The 27,190-nt window shown below is 39.0% G+C and overlaps 1 protein-coding gene across 5 annotated transcripts in view; it reads left to right on the plus strand.

Annotated features, from left to right (window-relative positions):
• The first annotated feature begins 21,039 nt into the window (after window positions 1–21,039).
• The window catches only part of UHRF2 (ubiquitin like with PHD and ring finger domains 2), an 82,379-nt gene continuing 76,228 nt past the window's right edge, over window positions 21,040–27,190 (plus strand). For 4 of the 5 annotated variants that reach the window (XM_041396949.1, XM_041396950.1, XM_041396951.1 and 1 more), the window contains exon 1: window positions 21,040–21,208. In XM_041396949.1, the coding sequence (XP_041252883.1) occupies window positions 21,056–21,208 (153 nt within the window). In that variant the 5' untranslated portion in view covers window positions 21,040–21,055. Of the gene's footprint in view, window positions 21,209–21,559; window positions 21,880–27,190 lie in introns of those variants that run through there. The other variant, XM_041396953.1, reaches the window with a different exon arrangement.

Here is a 27,190-nt window from a genome sequence, read left to right on the forward strand (position 1 = left end):
TAGAATGAACTCAAGTCTGCTGTGTAAGGATCTACTCCATTCTCCACCCCAACAGTGAAAATAATGAATAAACTATGATTTTGTTAAAGAAGTCAGAATATACATTGGGTATTATAACATAAAGATCAGATAGACCTAGCTGCAAGTGTTGCCTAAATTTCACAAACTGCAAAAAATTACTATCAGAAAAATTATGTTCCTGCAATTAATGTATTTTTCTCTTATATGTATTGAAGTTGGGGCCATCATATAGGCATGATCTTTTCTTAAACATTAAGATTATCTTTTTGGGCACTATAACAGCAAACCTGACATTTTCAGTACTTTATCATAAAAATATTTACAGAGAGAAATCCACAAGATTTTCAGTGTCCTGATGAAGTTGTTTGTGTCAAGCCTGGTGTCAAAGCAGGTAATAGAAGCAATTAGCAGACATTTTGATGGAAGAAATAAAATTGTTGGTTAATACATCTCTCCTGCTAGTTTATTGACAAAGGGATTCTCATGTGTTTTATAGGGACCAAATATAAGAAATACACAAATAATGGGGCAAGGAAGTCTAGAAAAAGGACTGAAATTTGAGAGAAAATACATTGAAGAATTTTTTCCTGATATCTAATCAAAACCTACTGGTTTTCAATTTGAAGCTATTGCCCCTTGTCCTGTCACTATATGTTCTTACCAAAAAAAAAAAAAAAAAAAAAGTCTCCCTGATGGTGCACCTTTTCCTGGCTGAACAAACTCAATTCTCTCAGCTTCCTCACAGGAGAGGTGCTCCAGATCTCTATCATTTTGGTGGCCTCCTCTGGACTCACTCCAGCAGTTCCATGTCCTTCCTGTGCTGGGCCCCCAGAGCTGAGAGCCTTCTGGAAAACATCCCATGTTTCAGGTGCACCAACCATATCACTGATCTTGGTGTCATCTGCAAATTTGCTGAGGGTGCATTCAATCCGTTTGTCTATGTCATAATGAAAATATTAAATAACACTGGTCCCCATATGGACTTCTGAGGCACACCACTCAGCTCCCTAACTCTCATTGTATTAATACATATTGAGTATGTATTGTGCTCCAAACATACTGATCAGGTGAAAATCCATACCTACTCTGCATGCTAGAATTGTAAAAAAGCAGGAAGGGTTAAAGATGTGATATAGTAAACAGTGACATAGCCTGCATTGGTAGAGCTTGCAATAACACTCACAGTTCCTTAGTCTGTTTTGAATCAATTTCATAAAATAAAGGTAGATACAAAGTTCATTGTGTACATTTTAAATAAACTACAGACAGAAAAATTACTTAGCAAATACCAGGCAAATCCATAATTCTAATTTATTTTGTAGATTCCTGCACACATTGCTCTGGCCTTTTGCTAATGCAGAATTGAAGCTTCATGGTATGTCTGACATCCATGTGCATTCTCACAGCTAAACAGTAAGATTCTAACAGGTTTTCCACATCTATCAGAGAATAAATACTTTAGAGGATGAATTCCAAAGCAAAGCAAAGCAAAGTGTCTGGTGAATGTGTCAATCAGGATTGATTTTGACATTTCAGTTGACTTTTCAAAGCTGAAATAAAGTAATTTTGTATGTTTTTGTTCTAATGAAATATAACAAGTCACTGGCAATAAGCTAGAAAGAACTTCAACCCCAAATATTTTTTGGAAATTAGTTTTAATAGATGAGGCGATTGATAATATTTAGGTATATGTGTACTGTATAAAACTCAATACATTTAGAAGGTTTTCACTATGGACACAGATAAAATGTTTGCCAGCATTGTGTTACAGAGTTTCATATATGATCTTAATTGTAAAAAACAAAAAGAAGTTTACAATTAGAAATTTTATCTACCTTTACTGTAATGCAGAAATTGTAATTGATAGAAATTCAGACCCCAAAGAATTGGTGAGTTTAACAGCAGGTTCATGCATGATAGAAGGCAACTAAAATTTGCTATCAAATTAGTAGTTGTCAGTCTTTTAATTGTAATCTACTTAGGCGAACCCTATTGAAGTAAACCTGATCTTCCCTTTTTAAATGCAGCTTTTTTTTTCCTTCAGAGAAACAGAGAAAAATTATCTGCTGCAAACCCTTGTCACAAGCCTTCATTAAGCTATTTGTTATATTTAAGAAAATTTCTTCAATTTAACTTAATGTGACTGTGAAATATATACAAGAAATGCTGGAAATTTACATTTATTTTTATTTAAAAGCTGAGATACATTTTTAAGGGACTCATTACAAACATTTGGAGTAACAAGTCACAAATAAACATGTCAGTGAGCAGCAAGGGTTGCATTTTTGGCAAGGGAAAGTGCTTTAGCCTTAAATAAAAGCAGTCAACCACTCAGTGAGGGGAAGAGTTCACACAAGAGGCACAAAGAGAAAGAGGGTTACAGGCTTCTCATGGCAATTAGAACCTCTGATGTGCTCAAGGCCATGATGCAGTTTTCCTCAAAGAAACATTAAAATAAAAAATTGGTTTGCTATACAAGAACTAGCAGATTAATGTACTTCGTCTTATTACACATATTTAACCATGGTTTTGCTTTAATTTTAGCATTTGAGCTACATTTAGTTGTCTTAAGTCTGTTACAGTAATTTCTGATAGGTGGCAAAGATCAGAAAAATGAGCTCAGCTTTCCACAGCTTTCCCCTTGATTACTCAAAACACGTTTAAGACTCTGGTGGTTTTGAATTGACAATTTAGAAACACAGTTACACTATATTCTTATTATTAACTTCTGCAAACCTAAGTGACAGTATATTTAGCTTTGCACTGAAGTGTGTACCTCTTGGGTTCAGTCCTGTATTCTTTATGGCAGGGCATGGTATTTTTATGGGCAAACAGATGCTATAATTATGCTCTGTTTTGTCTTTTCATCCTGTTCAATTTTTGAAAGCATTATTTTAATTCATGATGATGAACTCTTTTTATTTAAAACCTAAGATTAATCTCTATGTCGTTGTCAGAATTTTTCAGCTTCCATTTGGCAATACCCTAAACCTAGTAGTAAGACTTGAAGTTGAAGTTGAAATTGAAGTTTTAAATTGAATTTCATAGGGCCAGGAATTTACTGTGGATTCCTGAAATTTATTTACTACCTGTGTAAATACGTAACAACCACAAAAATGGAAGGAATCAGCTGAGCAATAGATTCTGGATATGAAATTAGAGACAAATAGACATTCAGTTTCTAGTAATTTAACCCAGAAGAACTTTTACTCTTTTTGCTTACCCTTAAAATTTAAAATGTACTAAAATCTGCAAAAAGTATAGTGTTCCACAGAAGACAGCATGCCAGACAAAGAAATGCACTATAACACCCATTCTTTCTTGCCTGAAATCCTAGTCTCTCTAGGCTTTGTTGTACTTTCCTACAATGTCTGACCTTAAACAAACATCTAAACAAACTCTGTTGGAATAACATTTCAGTGAGGTCCAAGTTCTGACTACGGACCCTTAATCATTCAATAAACACAAATGGAAAGCTCTAATAACTATGTATTAATTAACAATAAGGATAACGTAGGCTGCTGACAAGTGAATCTCCTACTAGGTAATCCGTGGGCAATTTTGTGGCATCATCACCAACAAACTGGAGAGCTGCTGTTTATCTAATGCTGGTAGGAGACCAGCTATTACACCAGCATAATTATATATACTAGTATATTTGTGCTTGCTTTACATATGCTAGTGTAATTGCACTGTTGTACCCAATTATACACCTCATGAGAGTGGGATATGCTTTTGGCAAACAAAGGAGGCTACCAGCTGTACACTAAATTGTTAATTTATAAATGGTCAATATTTTATTACATAAATCTACTATATGAGTTACTTAACTGTCAATGAGAGCAGAAGGCATCCTGATGAAGGTATTTTTGGGGGGATTGAGACAGACAGATTGCAATATCAATTATAACCTGAGATATAACAGTGACACTTATAATGCTTTTTAGCCAGTCCCCTCCTCCTTGGGGGATACAGCACCATCCTTATCTATGGTTAGGAAGACGACCTTATTGCTGGTATTTAGACTGCTTTTGTTCAGCACAAAGAAAATAAAGATATTAACAAGATGACTTCTATTAAAAAGGTGGTGGCAATGAACTCTGTTGTCCTTAATGCAAGACCTGCCTCACAATCCTCTACATTCTACTGCTGAACTGTAAATTTCAGCTACACTTAAAACAGTGAAGTACAACTACTGCTTAAGGCAGTGGTACTGCCACTATCAGTTTTCTTAGGTTTGAATGTTATGCTTCCACTCATATTAGAACACAAATATTTTAAATTCTGCTCTTACTTTTGTCTCAAATAGGGCAAATCACTAAACACTCTTTTACCAAGGTGATGCACACTAGTAATGCCTGACACAATTGAAAAATAAGGACAATAGTTTTCTTTGCCAGATCAACCAGTGTGGGGTAACACGGCTAAGACCCTGGCATTTGGAAAACAGTGGCTCTGAGGTTTTTCATTTGGAACCTGCTAATGTTGGCAGAGGCAGACTCAGAAAGGCTTTAGGGCTACTGTGAATTACTGTTTCTCAGATCTCCTAGAAACTGTTCTGCTTCTTGAACCCTTGCCACTTCAGCTACACAATGAAGACTGTAGCTGAATCCGTTTCTGTTTGAATGGTTTTTTAATAAAAGAGAATGACCAAAACATGAAAATAAGGCCCTAAAGCCTTGTAGATGCAGGTCAGATGCAGTTGTAAAACCTGAAAGAATTTTATATTATGTTTTGAAAACAACTTACTTTGCAAGTAGGTAGTTAACTGGAATGTGATTTCACAGGCTGAAAATTTAATCTCAAAAATAAAGTGCCTCTTTCTCAGGGTACACTTTGAAAATGTTTTGTATTGGCCTGCCACTGATTAGTTCAGCAAACATGAGTCAAGTATAGCTTGGTGCTGTCTCATAACCAGAAGTCTAAGAAAAGATCAGGTATTTGGCTTCATTTTTAGCAGAAGAATAGGAAGATGATAAGAAAACTGAAACCCGAGATAGAAAGATCCTTTTTACTGTAGATGCTGGAAGAAGGAACTGCTTTACATTCTCATCTAGCAGTTTACATAGTTTTCTCATCTACATTCTCATCTAGTCTAGTTTATATAGTGTAACTGCTCATATAGTAGCCGTGAATCATATAACATTCTGGTTCTATATATAGAAATATATTTCTAGCAGTAAAAATATATTAATGATTTATTGTCTATGTCAGAACAGTCATTTTAGTTTGTTTATCAGTTTCAGTACTTTATGTTCTTAAATTGTCATTTTTTAAAAACTGTTATTACATTTTAAAGGCAGACTTCATCACCTCCCCCAGACCTTTGCAAAGAGATTCAGGAAGAATACATTTTGGACTACTGGCTTCCTCTCAGTTCTCTTGGGAATCAATACAGAAGGTCTATTTGTTGATCTTTCCTCCCTCAACATACAAAATAGCTCAGCATTGGCAAGAAACAGTATTCCTGCAGCCAAAGCTAGCCTTCCCAGCCTGCCCCCACTCCTACACACCACCACCCCCGACCCCAAAAAGGGAGAAAAAAAAAAAAAAAAACCAGAAAACTAGAAAAGAATGAGGTTAAGGAACAAAATCACTATGAAAAAGGAGAAACCACTTTACGTGTGTTTGAATTATCAGAAAATGTGTCATGCAGAATATATTATAACAGGTCTGAAAACCTTTTTTCAAACAGCAGCATGAATTGTGGTGGTCATGTAAAGAATAGGAAACTGCATTTAAGAACAGCACCTGCTCACTTACCAGCCAACCATCCCCAAATTACAAGTCAGTAAAAACCTGAAAAAGGAGGGTTTCTCCTGAAATACATTATTTTCAACTGCTTTATTTTCAATGAAAATGAATCATTAGTACTAGCATAACTATACAGAGAATTCTCTCTTTCTTTCTCTCTGAAATATAACTGTATTTTGAATGCAACGAGCAGAAAACACATTCATAAAATAAGGGAATTCTTACAAAATAGTCCAACAATCAACTGCAAAAAAACCACATGATTGCGAAAGTTTTACAGAATTCTGAGCAGTTTTCAGCCAAAGCTGAGGAAGACAAATTTTAGCAGGGCTTTTATTGGTCCAACAGACAAATTTGTGTAGACCTATATGGCAAAATTCACAAGAGCAAATTCTTGACAAAAACTGTGTAAGGCTTTGCAATGCTATGTTAATTAGAGGTATCCTTTGTATAATATAGCATTAAGAATTTATATCCTGAGCTACTGGAGCTTCTCCATATGTAGTTCCCAAATTTGTATGTGTATTTGTTTCAGGCTTGTAAGAGACTTATGGGCTTTCAGACACAGTAGTATAAAATATAAACGAATTTAAAAGAGTGATTAAAACATCCTGAAAGGCCTCAAATTTTGAACCAAATAGTGAAGTAAAAAGTAGTATAATCTATATTGTATTCATAAGACAAGAATATTACATTTTTTTAATATGATGGCAATATATTTTTTCTCATTATATAACTACATCAATTATTTGATATTCTAACATAGCTAAATTCAGTGGGTTTTGCATACATACCTAGACTGCTTATTCCAAAATTTGATTTGCTTGTCATTTAGGAAAATGTGAATAAAAACTCTCAATATTCTAGGAGTTGCCTGAGATAAAAAAGTTAAGAACAGGCCTACTTAATAAACTATGCTTACAGTTTTGTCAGATGAACTTCAGAAAAAGGTTCTGTACTAAATGACAAAGATGAATGGTGATCAGAAGAGAAGCAAGCATCAGAGTATTATACCATATAGGGAGTAACAAAAATTTGAAAACCATCTCTCGTATTGTGCGTTCTTCTTACTTTTTGAATTGAGAGTTGCTCAGTTGCTTCTTTTTCCTTTTTTTTTTTTTTTTTTTTTTTTTTTTTGTGATTATACCTCACATTCCAATTATTTAAGACATTCTTTGTCAGGGAACAAAGTCAAGTGTTTTTACTGAAGATCAATCCCTGATCAAGTTCTGATGAGTAAAATTTACAGGAGAAAAAGCTACAATGTGCTAGATTATTTGCAAAAAAATATAAAAATTAATCTTCCTTTCAATTAATATTTTCTCCAAGCTTAGAAAGGAGTGGTTTCTACATACTCCTTGAGCTATAATGTAAATTTTTCTGGATTGCAGACCTTCAGCTGCTGTAAGCATTGGAAATCATAATTTCCATTACTTTTTAGTTTCCTTTGGTAAGTGAACATATCATAGAAAAATCATCCATAAATGAGCTGTAAGAATCTTAAGAAATCTTTAATGATATTCTTAAAAGAATCTAAAGAAATCTTTAATAAGAATTGGGAAACTTTTTAAATTCAGTTAAAATATCACACACAACATCAAAAGCATAAGACCAAACTGTATTTCAAATAGAAAGCAAAGGATTAATTAAATGTCTTGCAACCTTATTCATTATTATGTGGTAGATTTCCCTTTCTATTATATAAACTGAAAAATACCCCAGAGCTTGGTGTTCAAAGCTTAATTAGAGTATTTAGAATGAGTATTTAGAAAGTGCAGCTCCATACCCTGATCTTCAGAAATTTTTACGTTTCAGGGAGAATTAGTTCTCTGCAACAAAGACAAAAAAGTAAGACAGAAACTCCCTGGTGATTACTCAGTTTTAATTTCTCATGGCTGTGTCTCACCAGAGCCCACTGGACAGCTCCGTTACCACTGTCAGGGTATGTACTTCTTGAGCACTGTGTATTCCCGTATTGCAACTGCGTTTGGTGACTTCCACTGCCTCAGGAAGCTGCTCATAGTAAATGAAAAAGCATCTCCACTTACAGTCTGTGGGTTTGCAGATGCAAGGTGTGCCCCAAAACATCAAATAGCAAGTTTCTGTAGAAAAGAGAAGCTTCTAATATGCAAATGAGAAAGATGGCTGAAATATTATACACAATGGCTAAAAAACCCCAAATCAACCCAACCCAAAGAAAACCCCAAACCTAGACAATATACTACGAAAAAAATAAAATAAATAAATAAACAAATAAAAAATGAAAACAAAACCAAAATTGGATTGGATTCTTTCATCCTCTTATAACGCACCAGAGAAAGAGTTAGACATAGTCATCCTAACACTGAGTAACCCATCCTCCCCAGAAACCTTGTAAAGGCAACAGGACAAAAAAACCTAAGGAACAGAGGAGAGTTGAAAACGCTCAGCTTAGGGGAGTCAAAGATAACAAAAAGGAGAGGTGTCACCAGAGTACACTCCAGTTCTTGCAGCAGTTTGAGTTTACAGTTGAGGATTTACATCACTTTTATCAGTAAGTTGATCCTACAACAAATTGTGCTTTCTTTAATTAGATCTAGCTATATGCAAGATGTGATATATCAGAGAGCTGATTACACTGAATTTTTCTGATGTAATAGTTTTAAAGCAGATGGTAACATTTGCAACTGTATGATCTCCACAAGTTAGCACATGGCAGGGCCCACAGTTATTAAGGATAATACATAACTCAAGCCTGCACCTTGTGTTGAAAAGGTAAAGCCCTATTTATTTCTCTGTTTTGCCATTTAGTCAGTAAAATACCACCATTTAGTTAGCAATATTCCTCAAGAGATTTTATTGCAAAGCCTGTTAAGTGAAAAAAACACCAATGTAAATTAAAAGATTCCTGAATATATCTAATAAAATTCTACAAATGTTTTAGATTTCTAGTCTATATCCCATAAAGCAGTATGAAATTACTTAATTCTTCCTTTTTTATTCTCTGCTAATCCCCTTAAATGCAGATAACTAAAAACCATTTTAAAATAAAGGCATCATGAAAACAATGGAAATAATGGACCAATTCTGTCACAAGACACAGATTCATTCTCTTTAGAAATCATCTTAATCCCTTACTCATATGAAATTCCACTGATATCCAAGAATGTTTTTACTCAATATTGTAAGGTCACATAGCATTCAGCCTTTACTCTATTTTTCAGTCTTTTATAGTTATATTAATCTGGGCATAATCCTTAGTAATTGTGAGCCTTATATCCCACCCCCACCTCACTGCGTGGCCAGGAAGCAAAAATGGTGGCAGGCCTCCTTTGTCTCAGGGATAAGGAAGAGAAAAAAAGTTCGCTCAGCAGCTGTTGAATTTCTGGCTTTGGTCTTCACCTCACAGCAGGTGAAATTGGTAGATTTTAGTGTCATTTCTCATGTTGGTTCAGCTTCCACGAGGCCTCGGGTTTGGTGCAGCCCCCTACCAGCTTCCTGGGCGGACCGAAAAAAAAGCCAACAAAGCAAAAGCTGAAACAGTTCAAGTGAAAAAACCCCAAAACCTGCGGATTCTTGGTACAGCCTCCAGGCTACGGGGAGAGGACAAAACCTCCAACTCTTTGCTTCAAGCTAGCAAAAACTAACCCAACAAAAGCAACAATGTAGCATCCCAGCCCACACTCCGGTGTACTCCAGAGAGTGAGGGCTTGAACCAAACTGAGCAGGAGCCCAAGGCTCCCCCCCACCCCAGGACCCATCTTATAGCTGCAGCAGCCATTTCTGGGCATTTCTGGGATGATTAAGGCATAAAGTATCATCATAAATCACCCCAAGACAACTTAGTAAAGAAATGGCGGTATCTTAGGTAGTAAGGCTTCAAACTACCTGGAGATTTTTAAAGGGAATTGGTTTGTACTCCTGATTAAGACAAATTTTGAGGACTGAATACAACTCTGTGTTAAGATTGTGTTTACACCATTCTTTGTTTTACACAGAAACACCCACATGCATAAAAGACAATGTGAAAAGCTGTAAATGGTCTCATATATGTAATCCTTTCATATAATTTCCAGAATAATAGAGGCTCAGAATTACAGAGACTACCATTTGTGAGTAAGAGAAAGAATGGACAACAACACAGAGAGTAGATATACCCCCTTCCTTTTACATAACAGTGTGAGAAATAATAACTAGTTTTAGTCTCAATTTTCTAACTTCTATGCTTACGTGATGAGTTGCATGTTTGCTCCCTAATACCTCAAAACCCCCAGTTGACCAACTAAGCATTAATAGCACTCCTTGCCATTTAAATTTCTCAAGTGGTTATTAAATACTTTAACACTCGTCTGCCTGGCTAGAGAAGACTGGTTTTATGATACACATAAAATATTTATTTATATTAAAATGATAAGCTACATAACTATGAACACTATGCTCAACATAATTGTTTTGTTGTTTAGCATCTTTTTAGAAAGATGAATGTAGAGAATGCCATATGATTAGATGTGGCAAAAACATCACAGAATTAATAAAAAAAACTTGAAAGAAAATGTAACATCTCAGCCATTTAAACAATGTACAAATCAAAACACAATTAAAAACCATAATTCTTCATAAAATCATGACATTTCCATTAAAAAATGAAAGATTCCGATATGCTGCACTATATCATATTGATACCTAAACTGACAAGAACAATCCAAACCAAGAAAAAGGTCCTAAATCACATACAGAGCAGAGACTACCATCTCATGAAATATTAGTTTTCTCTGTAAAGATTAGTGACATCTGAAATAATTAAGGTCAACAACTTCACTATCAGGAATTAACAAGCTTTTAACAGACAAAAGTATATACTGAGTAAAATTCTTAAAGCAAGTTTGCTAGAAAGAGCAGAGATATGTAAGGAAGCATGTGACCTTCTGAATCAGTTTTGGAAGGGACTGATTAGAATTATGTCGTCTCCTTACTTCTTTTTACCTTTTTCACAGAAAAAAAATGTTATGCAAATACATAAAAGCAGATTGTAGAAAGTAAATTAATTATTTCCCTGAGCTTTAAGTACACCACTCCATGAGCAGTTACAGTGGTCCCCAGCACAGGCACTCTTCTCAATGTAAATAAAAAGAACTTTTATTAGTTCTAATCAAGGCAAAACACTCACTGCTCCGTTGCCTTTAACTCTTAGGCTCCTTAGTGTAAATTTCTTCTCATTCCAGCTGTCACAGAGCCCACATTTGTGCTAACAACTTTGGCCTCAACCCTTCTGGCAGAACCATTGCTACAGCTATAATTTTTAATGAGGCAGAGTTGTTAGCAGTTCTGTTCCCATTATAATCAAATAGAAATATTTATGTTATGAACTCTTACTGTCACCACTTTTCTGTATTTCATAACTTCCCTGATGGAAAGCACAGTCAGCTCCACACATAGGATACCATGCTTATGCACTCTACATTATTTGTAACAGTTATACTTAATTTGCTTACGTTCTTTTCATCGAGTTTAAATTAGGTTAATGAAGTCAGCCACCCTGGTTTTCTCTCTTCTTTCCATGCTGAAATAGTCATGTTGACTTCATGGGAGTTAAGTGACACATTTCTGCTAAGCTCAGTAGAAGTACAATTTCCATTTCCTTCTCTTCCTCTTTCCCAGAAGACACATCTGATAATAGTGAAATACCCACACAGATTATTACATTGTCTGCAAGTTATTACAAGACTGTCCAGAAAAATAAGTCCTTAAAATTTTCCTTTCTTTTCCTTCTTGGCTGACTGCTCCCCTTGCATAGCTCCCTCCTAAAACTGTGGCTCATATTTTCCTCTTCCAGTGGCTTCTTTCTACTTTCTTTGTTTGGTATGATGCTTCCATTCTTCCACCCCCTTCTCACATATCCTGCACATTTGTCTCGTTGTCAAGATAATTACTCACTTCTTCTGCTATCACCATTACTCTATCCACATTAAGGTCATTACAGAGGTCTCCTACTGGCAAAGATAAAATTTGCAAAATGATCTACAGTGTTCTTAAAAATTCAGGCATCATTTCAAATGCCAGTACAAACATAATCTCAAGTGACCAATTATCTTTATTTTCATGCTAAAGAAACCTACCCATGGAAAACTATGAAAATTCCTACATATGCAAAGGTCCCATTCCAATAGTTCCCACTTTTCATCCCATAATTTTAAACTTTTTACTATTTTTCTCAAAAAACAAAACAAAACAAAAAGCATAATGATTTTCTTTTGAATACTCCATCATAAAATAACTCAAATTTAAAACAAAATCCTACTTATCATTGTGTCATTCTCAATTTATGTGTTTAATTTTATTTTGCTCCTGTTCCATAGTTTTTTCCTAAGAAAACTAGCCTTGTCTTATCTCATAAAATACCATGTAAAATTTTTCTTTTCTATTCAACTCTATGCTTCTTTGTCACTAATTTCTTGAGTTTGCCTCCAATTAGATCTTAACACTTTTCTCACTTCACATGTTTTACTTTCTTATTCTTGACTCCTTTCCTCTCTGTAATAATTCTAATAATTTTTGAGCTACTGTCACCCCCATCCCTCCTACATACTGAGCACTCACTCAGTTTGCCCTTTAGCATTACCTATTTTCTCATCAGCACCACCATTTACCAAAGAGGACACTATTACTTTCTAAATATTTTGCTTTTTTATTTCCACCTATAGAGATCTGGGTTATATTCTGGAAAGTGTAAAATGGATGAGATATGTTGGTGCCATGTATTGAGGACGAAAACCAGCAAGTATGCTGTGGAGGTGAGGAACTGAAACGTGTGAGCATTAGTTTCCTCCTTTCCACCACATGTAATACTGGCACAGGGATGGATGAAGAGGATATATATCAAAATAAAAAGCATATGAGAGGTAGTGAGGATTTTAGTCCTACTGTGGATCAGATTCAGGTCAGACTCACTCCCAGTCACATTTCAATCAAGCAATGGAAGCAGAGGGTCTGCTAGTCTTTTGCACGTGTCCCTTTTAATACTTCAGATTTGTTGAACTGCAAATGATCATTGGTTCCTACCAAGAGAATCTTGAAGGATGTTTTTGAAAATTATGATGCTGACTTATAATTCCAGTGGAGGGATATGTAAACTATATTGAATACCTTTTTATGGTGGAAGAAAATAGAATGGTATTAGAAAAGGTGAAACAGAAGCAATTAGGCAGGGGTCCGAAAGAGGCTTCTGCCTGGCCTTTGCCCTAAATCCTTGCATTATTTATAGGCAGGATGGGCTAATTAGAAGATGTAATTATTGTGATATTGGAGGATTTTTTGACCATGAGTAAAGATGATCAGGGGAAAATATCAAGGAATCTCCAGCAGATACCCTGGTTCCAGTAAAACCAGGGAATTAAACAAGAGATATTTGATTTGTAGAGAGCTCTCATGTTTAGTAATAAGACTCTGTAAGAGTCTGCTAAGCAAAGTTAAAATACCAGTTGCTGGGACAATGGAAGAAGAGCTTTGCAGCCATTCCTATCACTCATGAAGTGCATAATTTGAGATACTAAACTGACTAATTAGTTTCTATATATGCTAGAATATCCTCTTCCCTTGTTAGGATGAGATTTATTAATGCAAGTTAAATGTCCAAATGACTTTTTTTTTAAACTCTCTGTAGCTATACAATCCACAAGAAAAGTCATGGAAGGCTTGAACCTATTTACTAATCACTCAGACCTCAGAATAACCTGAGGATGACACCCAACAGGCAATGTTTAATGTGGTAATCCCTCTTTTATGAGATTCAAAGAAACCAGCTAAATCAAATACTTAAAAGCAGAATGCAAACCAGGAGCACACCTGGTGATGATAAAACCATGCCCAATCAAACTGGAAGAACCTGAAGGTTTTGAGTCCTTTACAGAATCAGAGAATGGGTCAGGTTGGAAGGGTACATCTGGTTCAATCTCCCCACTGAAGTAGACTATCCTAGAGCACGTGGCACAGGAGTGTGTCCAGAGGGTTCTTGAATATTGTTAGTGAGGGAGACTCCAAAACCTTTCTTGGCAATCTTCTATAGTAAATGGTCAATCACACAGTACAGATCTTCCTCGTATTCAGATGGAACTTTCTGTCCATGAGTTCCTGCACATTAGCTCTTGTCCTGTTACATGGCATCACTGAGAAGAGCCTGGATCCATCTTCTTGGCACCTCCCCTTCAGATACTTACAGACATTGATGATGTCTCCTCTCAGTAGTCTCTTTTCCAGGCTAAATATACCCAGATCTCTCATCATAAAAAAGCTACACCAGTCCCTTAATCATCTTAGTCACCCTCCTCTGGACCTGCTCCTGGAGCTCCGTGTCTCTCCTGTACTGAGTAGCTCAGAACTGGACACAGCAATCCAGATGCAGCTTTGTCAGAGCAGGAGAATCAGGGATTTGTAGAGGAGGAGGATCATCTCCCTCAACCTGCTGGCAATGTTCTTCCTAATGCACCCCAGGATAGCATTGTCTTTCTTGGCCACAGGGGCACACTGCTGGCTCATGGACAGAAACTCAAAAACTCCTGGATCATGGACAGGTTGATGTATTGACAGATGAAAAATCATTTGCACCTAGTGGGTTACACAATGCTTATTTTTCACAAGACATTGGCTCAAAACCCCTACTCACTTGGAAGAAATTGGTTGAGTATTGTAATATTTGGTGGCTGAAGTATACTTTGGCAGCTTGTAAAGAAAGGGTCATGGGTAAAGGGAGTGGTCCCAGGCCAGAGGAAATCAGACATGAAACCTAAACCTAGCTCTTCAAATCATCCAGCTCATAACCATAAATGAAGAATTCCCCTGAAGGGGACCACAGGAACCATCCTCAGCTGAGGCCCTGGTTACATTATTTGTGGGGAATGAACAGGAAATTAAAAAAAAAAAAATTATACAGGAGCACCTTACTTGGTACTGAATACATGCAGAGCAAAACCTAGCTTGGAACCAGTAAGTGTTGTGGGTGTAGGAGAGAGGACAGATAACAGGTCTTTTTTCCTATAACAGTTACCATTTAAATTAAGAAAACAATGGGGGACACATCAATTTTTATATAAGCCTGAATTCCCAATTCCCTTGTTGAGGAGAGATTTTTTTGAAAAATTGAAGAATCAAGTAATTTTCCTGGATGAGGAAATATAAATTCAAATACCTGAATAAAAAGCCATTGAGACAAAGGTTTTTATATGTTACAGGAATCCAGCGAGGTAGGAGAAATCCCAGAGGAGGCAGAGAGTGCTGTAACCCCATTGGTATGGGTAACTGATGCCTGGATGACCGGAGCTGGACAGTTGTTTGATTTTGAATGGGAGAATTCAAGCCCTGGGTGGAAGGTTCAGCTAACATTGACTCTGCTATCCCAGGGCTTCAAAACAGCCCCACTATATCTGGCAATCAGCTGGCAATAAAAGTGAAAACCTGGAAAAATAAAATCTGAACAGAATTTTATTACAACATATCAATTATATTCTGCCAGCAACCAATGAAGGAAGTGTCTCAGTGCTACTAGAAGTCTGTCAAATTTCTTATACAATCTGGATACAGGATATCAAAGAAAATGACACAAACAGGAAAAAAAGGTGAAGCAGTAATATAACTTGTTTCTGTTATGTTGCAAGGAAAAAGCAGCCAAAAAACCTTGGGAAGCAGCCAAAAAGAAGGCATTTGTCAGACTCTGGAGCCAAGAACTGTACAAGATCTGTGAGCCTTCTTAGCAGGATGCTAAAATACCAAGTCGCCTTACTGGAGCAGGGAAATGTTGCAGCTAAGACTGGACCCCAATAGTGATCCTATCCAGGATCCAGAACTGGAGCTATACACTGGTGGGAGTAGCATGGTATGAAATGGAAGATGTGCAGCTGGGTATGCAGTGGTAACCTGGCCCAGGTAATAGAAGTCCAGGCTTTACTTAAGAACACATCAGCACAAAAAGCAGAATTAATGGCTTCACACTTAGTGCTGGCAAAGAGTAAACATATGGACTGATTTAAAAATGGTTTTGGGATGCCCATGGGGCCATATGAAAGCAAAGTGGATTGTTACAAGAGTCTCCTAGGAAGTATAAAAAAGAAATTAGTTAACTATGACAGAGTGTGGAAAAGCCAAAAGTGGCTGTAATACACTTGTGAAACCCATCAACTGTGGCAGTCAGTCTCACTGCAAACCTTAGTCCAGCTCAGCCTGGGGAGCATGGCATAAAATAGAGGAATGGGTGCAATGAACTTGCCCAAAAATAAAGATATTTAATAGCAAAATAACAAATGCAGAAACCACACAGTCTAAGGAGCAAAATCCAAAGATGGAGAGAGTGGTGAACATAATAAGATATAGGAATATTCTGAGGGTAAGGGTCCAATCATGAATGTGAACTCAGAACATGATCTTATATGTTCCGAACATATATGTCAGGTTCCGAACAACAGAAACATGACTTAATATAGAATAGTTCCATTAGCATATTGACTCCCATGACCAAACTCTTCTTGCCATGACCTGACTAGACATTTCCCTTTAAATAACCTGCCTCCCATGGCCTCAGGTTGATACCACTACCAAGGCAAAACCACTATTTATCCCAGCTGGCTGTGTTCCCACAATCAACCAGTTTGGAAACTTCCCAGTTAATACAGGGAATCAATTAGCTGACAAAACAGCCAAAGAGGTAGCTGAAAAATACCTAGCAAAAAGCTGAAAGAGCTAGAACAAAAAACCAAATTATAGAAATCAGGATGGGCAGTTAGCCCTATAATTAAAACTTATGAAAAATCCCAGGAGCCGATTGGTAACCTCATGTGGGCAGATAATTGTACCTCCACAATTTAAGTATAAGATAATGGAACTAAAACATCAGAAAACACATTGGGAAATAGAGAAATAGAAAGGAAAAGTGGAATTGCCTCAAACATCTGCTTGTATCAGTAGGAATCCTGAGGCAGAGCAGCTCATATCTGTGGCCCAGGTTCTAAGGCTGGGATGTGTTTGTAGAAATTATTCTCCCTTTCTTAATGACACCTGGTCTTACCTAATAAACAATGAGACTTGGAGAGATACAGACTGTCAGCAGGACATTATAAAATCATTAGGACCCGCAGCACAGGTGGGAAGTAATGGAATTTGGACCACACATTAACCGTCAGAAGAATCAAGAGAACAGTGGACATTAGGAGTGCTCATGTTCTGTCCCTTGTGGAAGGAGTCACCACTGGGAACCCAGCTATGGGGAGAAGCTAAACACGACAAAACTTGGAAAGATCCCAATATGCAGACTATAGTGAGATGGACTTCAAAGCCTATCTTACTCCTCATTTATCTACCTTTAGGAATAGATCAACCATACACAATTTGACTCTACAAATGGAAACTTTAGCAAATGAAATTCACTGGGGCTCTGCTGAAATAAATGAACAGTTGCAAGCCACAGCTAAAACAACCATACAAAACACATTGGCTCTAGATCGATTGCTGTTACATGAAGTATGTGCTTGCTTGAATTTAAACAATAGTTGTGTGTACATTCCAAATGTGACTGTTTAAAGGGTGATCAGATAGAGAGGATAATATTGCTACATTTCAAAGAGAATTAAGGGCAGGATCAGAAAGTAACTGGTTAAGTAACCTACTTAAAGGACTTGGATTTTCTCTGACCAGTTGGTGTAAAAGTATAATTGTGATTATGATGCTTGTTTTGAGCTGCTGAAAAAACATGATTTCTCGTGCAACACAAGGAAGTTATATAATGTTACTAAAAAAGCAAGGTGGGGCTTATGAAGGCTCAAGAAGAAGAGAAGATTCACAAGCCTCAAAGGGCAGGAAAGTTGCCAGATGAAAAATTATTTGTACCCGGTGGATTAATACAATGCTTATTCTTCAAAAACCACTGGCCTATGGAACTGCACAATACTTATCCTGTAGGAAGAAGAACTGGAAAGCAACCAGCCCAGTTCACCAGGTGGCCAGATATGACACTGGGGTCAGTAACCATCAGGGACCACCAAAGAGACCCCCAGGACAGAAGAACACAAGTGCAAAGGGGAGGGAACATACATGATTGATTTTAGGGAAATGATTATCATACGTATGTTTATTCTGGGAAAATCAAAGAATATTATACAAAACAGGAGCTTTTTCTGTACTCAGCTTGCACAATATTTCACAGGAAACAACCTTTTGTGCATCTGGCTGAATAAAGAATGCCTGTTTCTTAATGCTACAATGGTGTGAAGAAGTTTTTATTTTTACAAATTTTTTGGTAAAAATTGTTCAGCAGGATCCCCAGCTCCTTCTGAGAGACATGTTCCAGAAGGTCAGCCCCCAGCCTGCAATGGTGCATAGGGTTATTTCTTTCTGGGTGCAGGACCCTGTATTTGGCTTTACTGAGTTTCAGAAGGTTCTTTGCCAAACTCTCCAGCTGTCTAAGTTGAGAATTAAAGGAACTTTCTCTGCAGTAGGGATGAAAGTGAAGGGATCTTTCCCAGCAGAGAGGTGTGTGAGGTTTGTAAATTGCATGAACAGCTATAAACACCCCACCAGCTTCCTGGTGCCTGGCAATATAAAAGAAGAGGTCAGCTCTGCAAAGGCACATGTGGCTCTCTACCCTTCAGATGGTTTTTGATATATGAGCACAAAGCTTATTTTGTACATCTTGGCAAATGTCACAGGCAACCCATGCATTTATGCCATCAAAGGCTGATTTTGGTAGAGAATTTAAAAAAGGAACTGTCTCGACCAAGGAGAGAGATGGATCTGAACTGTGACCTGTAAGTTGTTCTTTTTAGCCTGCAGACCTGAATGTGGTGCCCTTTTTAATCCAGGAGCAGGGGTGGCAATGAGTTACTACACTCTTTAAGTGACTCACATGTAATATGGTAAAAAGCATGGTAACCAAATAAAGCACAGTTTAATAAAGCTGAAACAGTTGTGTTGATTATTTATCCTTTTACTAGTGGTACTTAGTGTTTATTGTGTCTTAAGTGTATGCATATAAATATAGAAGCATGTGAAAATGTACTTTCTAGAACATACCCAATAATGATGATGGCTAGTATCAATGCTAAATGCTTCTCATATTTCATTAATACAAAGAACAGTAAGAGTGGTGCTAACATAACTACAAGAGAAAAGATAGAGTGGAACTTGCTGGCATGGGGAAATCCCTTGGAATTTGAGAGAAAACAAGACATGGTTTTTGACAAAACAAATGAGGCTTAAATGGCCTCATATTCAGATTGAGAATTTAGGTCTCAAAGGGGAGAATCATGAATGATGAATGATTTAAGGAAAAGATTTTCCAGTGTGAATAACTGAGAACAACAGATAAGTAGGAAACTGTCTGGCAGTATATAATAAATTTTACTCAAGTTAGCAAAATCAGCTAAATCTGTGTTCTTTAGCTTAACTTAGCTCATTATTGCATGAAAACCACACCTCTAAAGCTCAGGCTACCCACCTCCAGCTGAACAGGAGCAATAAATTTAAAATGTATCCTACCTTTACATCAAAATGAGCAAAAGATCATAGAATCATAAAATGGTTTGGTTTGGAAGGGACTTTAAAAACCATCTAGTTTCAGTCTCCCTGTGATGGGCAAACCTGCCCAGGCTCCTCAATGTACCATCCAAACCAGTTTTGAACACTTCCAGGGATGGAGTATCCACAACTTTTCTGGGCAACCCATATTTCTGCCTCATTACCCCCACAGTAAAGAATTTTTTCTATATATCTAAACTAAATTTCCTTTCTTTGAGTCCAATAGCTATTAAATAGGCATGTAATTAGAAATTAGGTATGCTTGTACTTCTGTGTTATGAAAGTAGAAATTTTCAGCCTGACTGTAGCTGGTTTTGTGGGTTCACCTCTGCACAAACCTGAGTGTCTCCTATGGGTCTGCTTCTTACACAACAGACAGAAGTACCTGTATTTGGGACAGCACTGCCAGTGAGTAGGCTGGAGGAGTTCACCAGCAAGGGACCCAGCGGGGAAGGCTGGTAGACATCCTGGACATCCCAGACATCCTAGACCATCCTAGACCACTTTGTGTCATACGCAGCAATTAGAGCTGGGATACGAAAAACAAAGAGCAGGGTATTAGGAGTTAAGGTGCTTGTCTTCCTAAGCAACCTTCAAATATGACAAAGCTCTGGTTTTGTAGAAAATGCACAAGTGCCTGTCAATTTTATGTACTGAAATACTTCCTCATTCTGCTTTGTGTGCACAACTTTTGGTTGTAACTAAATTTTAAGTTTTAATTAAATTGTTGCTATTTAGATGCCCATTTTCTCACTTTCAACCTTCTTTCTTTGTTCTCCACCTTCCTGCGACAGAGTGACCAAAGGACTAGCCCACAACTAGCTATGTAACTCAAATTTGCCTGGCGGTAATTCGCAGAATTATCCAATGCAGAAAAATGCGGAGAGCCAAATGTACACCAGATTCGCGGCGTAAACGAAGCTTCTCCTTGTCTCCTCTAGTCTCGCCCCGTATTTGTAACGACCGCCAGTATTAATCTGTATCTTTGGGGTAGGGTTACATGTAGCTCTGTCAGTGTAGGGTTACATGCAGCGTTATGTCCTGGGAAGCACTGGTCCCGCTTGCCGGGGATGCCGGGGCTGCCCGGCGCGCCCGCTGCGGGCGCAGGGCCCTCACAGCCCTCGGCGCCGCGCCTGCCGCCATGGAGACGCCAACGGCCGCTTCCCCGGCGCGCGCCGACCCCTCCCCCCGCAGGCCTCGCGCCGGTGGGCACAGCGCGCGGGCCGGCGCGTGCCCGCCTCGCTCCCCCCGCCCCCGCTCCCGCTCCCGCCCCGGCGTGTTGTCTGCACGGCCGCGGCCGGGCGCTCTCGCGAGATCGGCGTTGGCGCCGTGACCTCCATGTGAGCGCGGCGGCGCTCCCCGGTAAACAGTGCCCGGGCCGGGCGATGGCTTCCGGCGCATCCCCGTAGCCCTGCCCGCCGCCGGCCCGCCGAGACCCGCCGCGATCTGCGCTGCCTCGGCGGGATCGGGGAGCGCCGTGGGATCTGCTCCGCTCCCCTTCCTTCTCCCGTACCCCGCCGAGCGGGACGGGCGGCCCGGTTTGCGGGCGGGAGGGTCGCGCCCGCTCCGCGGGGTTTGAAATTCCTGCCCCGTTGGGCCAGACAAAGAGCGGGGTAGCGTCCGGACTCCTCCCCGGCACCTCCCACGCCGTGGGCGCTCACCCGCGGAGCGGACCCCGTTCCCACCCGCTGCCTGTGTCTCCCATCCTTTGCCCGCGGCCGGTCCAGCGGGCGGGAGGGCGCGCGCCATGTGGATCCAGGTCCGCACCATCGACGGCACGGAGACCCAGACCATCGACGACCTGAGCCGCCTCACCAAGATCGAGTGCCTGCGGGAGAAGATCGAGGAGACCTTCCGCGTGAGCCCCGACCGCCAGCGGCTCTTCTACCGCGGCAAGCAGGTGAGGCGGGATCTCCGCTATGCAGGCGGGCCCTCGGGGGTCTCCCCTAATCCCGGGCCCGGCTCTTTGTGCGGCCCAGGGGTCCCCGTCTCCACCCATGTGCTGTTCTGTGAGCTGCCGCCTTTGTTTACTCCCTGGTCTGGGAGGAAGGGAGGGCAGCGAGGAGCCCACCCTGACAGAATGCTCTGGCTCCCCCGTTTTCCTCGATGAAGTAAAAACCCCAGTAAAACCCGTCACCGGGTCCTGGTGAAACCCCTTTGTGTGTTTGTTTTCCCACCTGAGCGGCGAGAGGCTCCTCCCTCGGCTCCCGCCTTCATCCTGCCCAAGTGACAGTAGCCGGAGGGTTGCGGGGGGAAGGAGGGAGCTACCCCGCTCTCCTCCGCCCCACCGGGCAGGGCGGGAAGCGGGCCGACCGCGAGCGGTTTCCAGGGAAAAGGGCGCCCCAGGTCCGCACGTGGCGGGGCCGGGAGAGGCGGCGGCGCGGGGTTAATTGGCACGGGCAGGATTTGGGATGCCACGGTGTCCTCGACTTGTGAGTCCCGGAGTGTCCCGGGCGGGATAAGGGCGACTGCTCGTAGTCCAGCGAGGCGCTTCATCCCCACCACGGGAAGCCGCTATGGCAGGGGTGACTGGCTGGAAGTGTTACGTGAGGAACCTCCCCTCGGGCCATGGTAAGGTTTTGTTCCGAATAGGTCGCCTCAGGCTGTAACTTCGCTGATGGGTGTAACCTTTGAAGCCGCGTTTCGTAAACTGCGAGGTGTGCGCAGTGCTCGAGTAGTGAAAGTGAAGCATAGCTATTATCTGACGCGGAAGGCACCGAATGTGTGGTACATTTCAGGGAAAGTGACTCCGAAGATGCATCTTCTTGCAGCAGATGAGTGTTGAAGCGTTCACCTAAGTGGAGTAATGCACAGCAGTGAGATTTCTGCCTCAAAAGAGACAAAGTGTGTATCTTTACAAACAGGTAGAGAAATCTTGAAAAATAGAAATTTAACTGTTAACCAGGGGGTAAGCATTAGTGGCTAGATTTTGAACCAATAGCAAATGACTAGATTTTTGTGTTCTACAGATTAGTGACAGTGAGCACTTGTGAGGACTGGTCTCTAAGGAACATTATGTACAAATATGTGTTTTTCTGAAGGGGCCAAATCAAGGAACATGAGTCTTGGAGTTGTGTAACCTGCTTAGCTTTGTTCTGTGCTAGCACTCTTCTTTGGGTATAGATGTTTATGTGGGGCAAACCCAAGGTTTTCACCCCAAATTCTCTATCTGAGGAGCAGGGAAGATGAGCCTGTAATGAGCTGTGCTTTCCAGTGTAATCTGACAGAGTAATCTGAAAGTGGCCAGACCAATTAGTGTGAACATTTTAGTTAACAGATTACTTGCTTGAGAAAATGGGATAGTGAAATATTATAGCTGAAGTTGCCTACATGAGCAGCATGTGAGAGTTTGTTACTTAGTATATGCAGTTTAGGACACAGCTGGGATCATGTTAGTGAAGAGTTAGGGAATTGGGTTTTTATAGTTTCACTCGCCATAAATGTTCATTTTCTTGTAATTACCATGATTAATTCTGAAGTTTCCTTTTTGATTATGGGTTGCTTTTCTGTTTCCATGGTGCTCATAAGTAAAAAGATCAGAAGGGTTGCTTTTGCACAAGTAAAACTGGATGTTGAGAACATGAAGCTAAATAACTTAATTCTCTTAGGGCGGTGATAAAATAAAAGAATATTTATTTTAATATTAGGAATAAAAAAAGGTCACTTTAGTTAAATGTGAGATGAAGAGAAAGGAGTATCCTGATGTGAAAACTTAAACACCCCCTGAAGACTGCTGTATGTGTTATAAAAAATATTATCTAGGTGAAATGCTTTTCTTATTTTATGTGGTTAGCGCTCAGTATGGTTAAATCTGTACAGTCTGCTAGTAGAACCATGATCCTTCTACTGAATGCTGTTTACTGTAGTGGTTGGGAACTTCCAGAAATGCTTGGATTTTGCAAGTGGTGGGAACCCTGGCTAAGTAATGTCCTCCTAAAAATGAGAGGTATATGAGGTTATAAGGATGTAGAAACCTAAGTGAGTCATTGTTTATGGGCTGAACTTCAACAGCATCATGTTCTTAGCTTGCAGTAGAGAACAATTTCAACTAAGATTTTGAGCTGGAGCTATAATTTTGCGGTTTTTTAGGAGTCTCTGTGTCCAGTTAATGTAGTTAATGTGCTATACTGTAATTTGCTGTTGTCTGATCTTCAAAGACAAATGCAAGAACTTAAGTGGTCAGTACTTCTCATGTCTTTTAAGGGTTAAAATACCCTAGAACTACTGGAAGAAACCTAGTGTTGTCATTAATGTAGTACTTTGCATTACTGTTGAGTTGGGTTTTTTTTTTTTCTTGTAAATGCCAGAAATAGCACTACTTTGTTGAATAGGTTGGCATCTTTTACTGCCAGAAGGACCTACCATTCACATGAGACACTGAAGACTCACCAGAATAGTATCTGTAACCTGTACAGGACATCCTGTGCTCTCTGGGGCTCCACATTTCTGCCAAGCTGAATGGCTCTTCTAGCCACACAAGTCAAGGCATATTCTAGATTGAGGTGGAACTTTCAGACAAAGTTTTTTTTATTCTTAACTCTGCAGTTAGCCAGAGAAGTCTACTGAATGTAGAAACCTGCAGAGATGTCTTTTGCTTTCCCTCTTGAAGATGGCGGATCATTATCTGGAAGGATTTTCCTATAGGGCCACAAATATTTCCTTATGCTGGAATAAAGCATATTTTAACCTTACCCCACTACAGACTATTAACATCTAATATTTTTCTGTGTAATGTGCTAACTTTCAGTCAACTTGTTCTTAGAGAAATTCAGAAAAGCAAGATGACAGTCTGATTTCCGGCAGCATATTCTTTCTCCTAATTGGAAAGCATGTGAAACTGTTCTTGAGAATAGAAGTTCTCAGTTTATTCATGAAAGTGAAGGAGATATCTTTGCATTTTGAGCTACCAGAGCAGATTTTCTGTAGAGCCAAGTTACCGTCATTGTGGGATTTCTAGTTTCTTTCAGTTACAATACTGGAAAATAGAGCTGTAAAAGTACATGGAAGTTGAATTTGAAAACACACCAGAGAGCTTGAGGTTTTCTGTAAAACTATAACAATATTAATACCTGCTTATGTTTTGCATATAACTAAACATGCGCACTCTTGTATTTCAGCAATATCTACTATTTGTGGAAGATAAGAACTAATGTTTTTTGTTGGCTTCTGTCATCATCCCATCCCACCCTGTTGGAATTTGAACTTGGTGAAAATTTGTAAATGACCATTGTTAAAAAACCCCATTATCTCAGTATATTTTCCATAGTGCTTACCAAAGTAGGGGAGAAAAGACATTGGAGCCCAAAGGCTTCTTTGCCGATATATGTAGGAGTCAGTGACTGAAATTACTTTTGAAGTCATTAATCTTGTTGGTGAGGAAACCACTCCTAAATTGTGTCATGGGAGACTGAAGTCAGCAGGAGGAGGTGAGAATATTGAAGCTGTTTATTTACTTGAGGTCAAAATTGCTGCAAATCAGGCCTACTTCACTAAAAGAAATTCAGCTCTGCTTTTGTGCACAAAGAAGTATGGTGGTATGTATTGTGTTACTTAGCTGTGCAAGTTGAATATTTAAAGTCTAGTTTGTCAGACCCACACTGTAGGGACCAAGTATTTGGGTTTTGTTTCTATAAAATTTAACTGAAACAATAGAGGGGTAAGTGGAGTGGAGGAACTTTAGCTTTGCATGAGAACATGCTTGTGGTAAAGTATCTTCAGTAAAACACACAGTTAAAAATCTGTCAATAGGACATGCCTTTATTATACCAGACCTCTAGCTTCTGGGTAACCTGGGTGGCACATGAATAGCGAGTGAAATCTCACATGAGTTGAAGCTTCCAAACTTCAGGTTTTTTTACCGTATGTTTGAGTCTTTCTTAATACTTACAACTTGGGTGAATTTCCTGAAAGCTAGAAAAGCAATACATGTGAAGTCTTTCTCTCAGGAATGGGAGTGCTAAGCCTATTCATAGAACAATTGAGTTTCTTAGCACAGACTCTTCCCAGCTTTATTTTGCTTGGAAAATTGTAAATATTTTCAGCTGAAGCTGTCCAAACCCCATCTGCTTCAGGCAGAAATCTGGGGTGAGAAATCTTCAGCTGGAGCAGTTTTTTGTTTTAGAGAAACAGTTTGAAGAAACCTTAGAAGGGAAGTAATTGCCATTCTTTGAGGAAGCTGATAACAAGTAGCTCTGTAGTGTGAGGAGAGTCACCTGGAGTCTTCAGGTCAGATATTATCAAACTGCATTCCAAAATTCCCAACATAGTGAATTCATGGTGTATACTCAAAACTTACCTTGATAGTAGGTTTGGTAGGCCTGTGAGTAAGTTTTTATTCTACAATTGCAGAAGTTTACTGAAATAATATTTTTGTTAAATTGTTATTGTAAAGCTGCTAATGCAATTTACCATTCTTGGATCTGATTATCTTTATTATTTAAAGCACCTAAACAAACTGAAGGCAAAGCAAAGAAACATAGGTGAAAATGGAATACTTTATACTGTTTTGTATGTATTATTTAAGTATTAGGAACCTGAAAGAGAATTATGTAACCTGTAAGAAATTGCAGCCAACTTTAGGATTGTATTTTATGGGATGTATATTTACTCCCAGAATCACAGAATACACTGAATTGGAAGGGACCCACAGGTATCATCGAATCCAACTCTTCATCCTACACAGGATATCCCCAAGAGTCATACTGCACACTTGAGTCGCACATTCATGTAATTTGTTAGGATAGTTTAGTACATGTACTTTTTTAAATTAGCCTGGAAGCTCTTAGAAAAGGAATATTTTTTATATTATAAAGAACTCCACAAACCCTTAGATACAGAGTGCAAGGCCTACACTGACACTAGATTATGACGATTTTCCATGGTAATATGTAATCAAATGTTGATGTCAATAATACAGATAGTTATGAGAGGATTCTGTTCTTTAAAAGCTATTAATTAAATCTCTGTTCTTAATGATTTAACTGTAAAATTATGTCAAAATGTACTTGGTTATTGGGGTTTTTTTGGTGTGGTTTTTAGATTTTTGTTGATTATGGAAGCTTGAGATAATAACCAGTTCTTCATTACAGGTGTCCTCACAAGCTGCAGATAGCCATTTGCTCTCGCTGGCACCACTGTTGCTGAACTTCAGTTGCCTTTGCTATAGAAGCCCATACCATCATACAGGAGGTACTTAACCCTTCTCATCTAATCAGCACAGGGATGGATGATTCTTTCCATGCTGCTGAGGATCTCTGTGCAGCTATATATTTTGACATGCTTGCTTTTTTATTTTTTAATGACAGTATCAAATAACATCAAAGAGCATCCAGAAGACACCATTAACTTCTCTTTACTTAATTAGAAGACTCCTTAGAATGACAAAAGAAGAGAAACCATGCTGCTCTAACTTCCAGCTAGAAGTTAATGAGCAACTGTTCCTTTAGTGGAACTTAGAGTTTCATCCAAGAAGAAACTACCATATCTAAATTAACTTTTTTTTCTGTATCTCAGTAACAAAGGAATAAATAATCTTCAAAACATAAACTGCTTTATAAAAAAGTTTAACTTGGAAGAGGTGCAGACTTGAACCTTCTGAAATCATTAGTTGAGACTGAACATAGCTGCCTTTACCGTGATTTTCTGATAAAGTCAAGAAGTCTTGCAGTTCTTGACTTGCAGCTGTTTTTGTGTTGGTACTCATCTTGTACAATCTATTTTGGATTGTATTTATTTGAGACCAAAAGGTAAAATATATTGGTACCGCCTATACACTCTGCAAATAGTTTTGTAGAAAAGGTGTAAAACCCTCTTGTTTATTGGTGAATGTAGGCTTTTGTTCTTAATTTTAGGTACAGAGCTTCAGGAAAATTGTCAATGTCTT

Source organism: Onychostruthus taczanowskii, unplaced genomic scaffold (assembly GCF_017590055.1).
Source record: "Onychostruthus taczanowskii isolate IOZ18803 unplaced genomic scaffold, ASM1759005v1 scaffold133, whole genome shotgun sequence".
In the NCBI taxonomy this organism is placed as follows: domain Eukaryota; kingdom Metazoa; phylum Chordata; class Aves; order Passeriformes; family Passeridae; genus Onychostruthus; species Onychostruthus taczanowskii.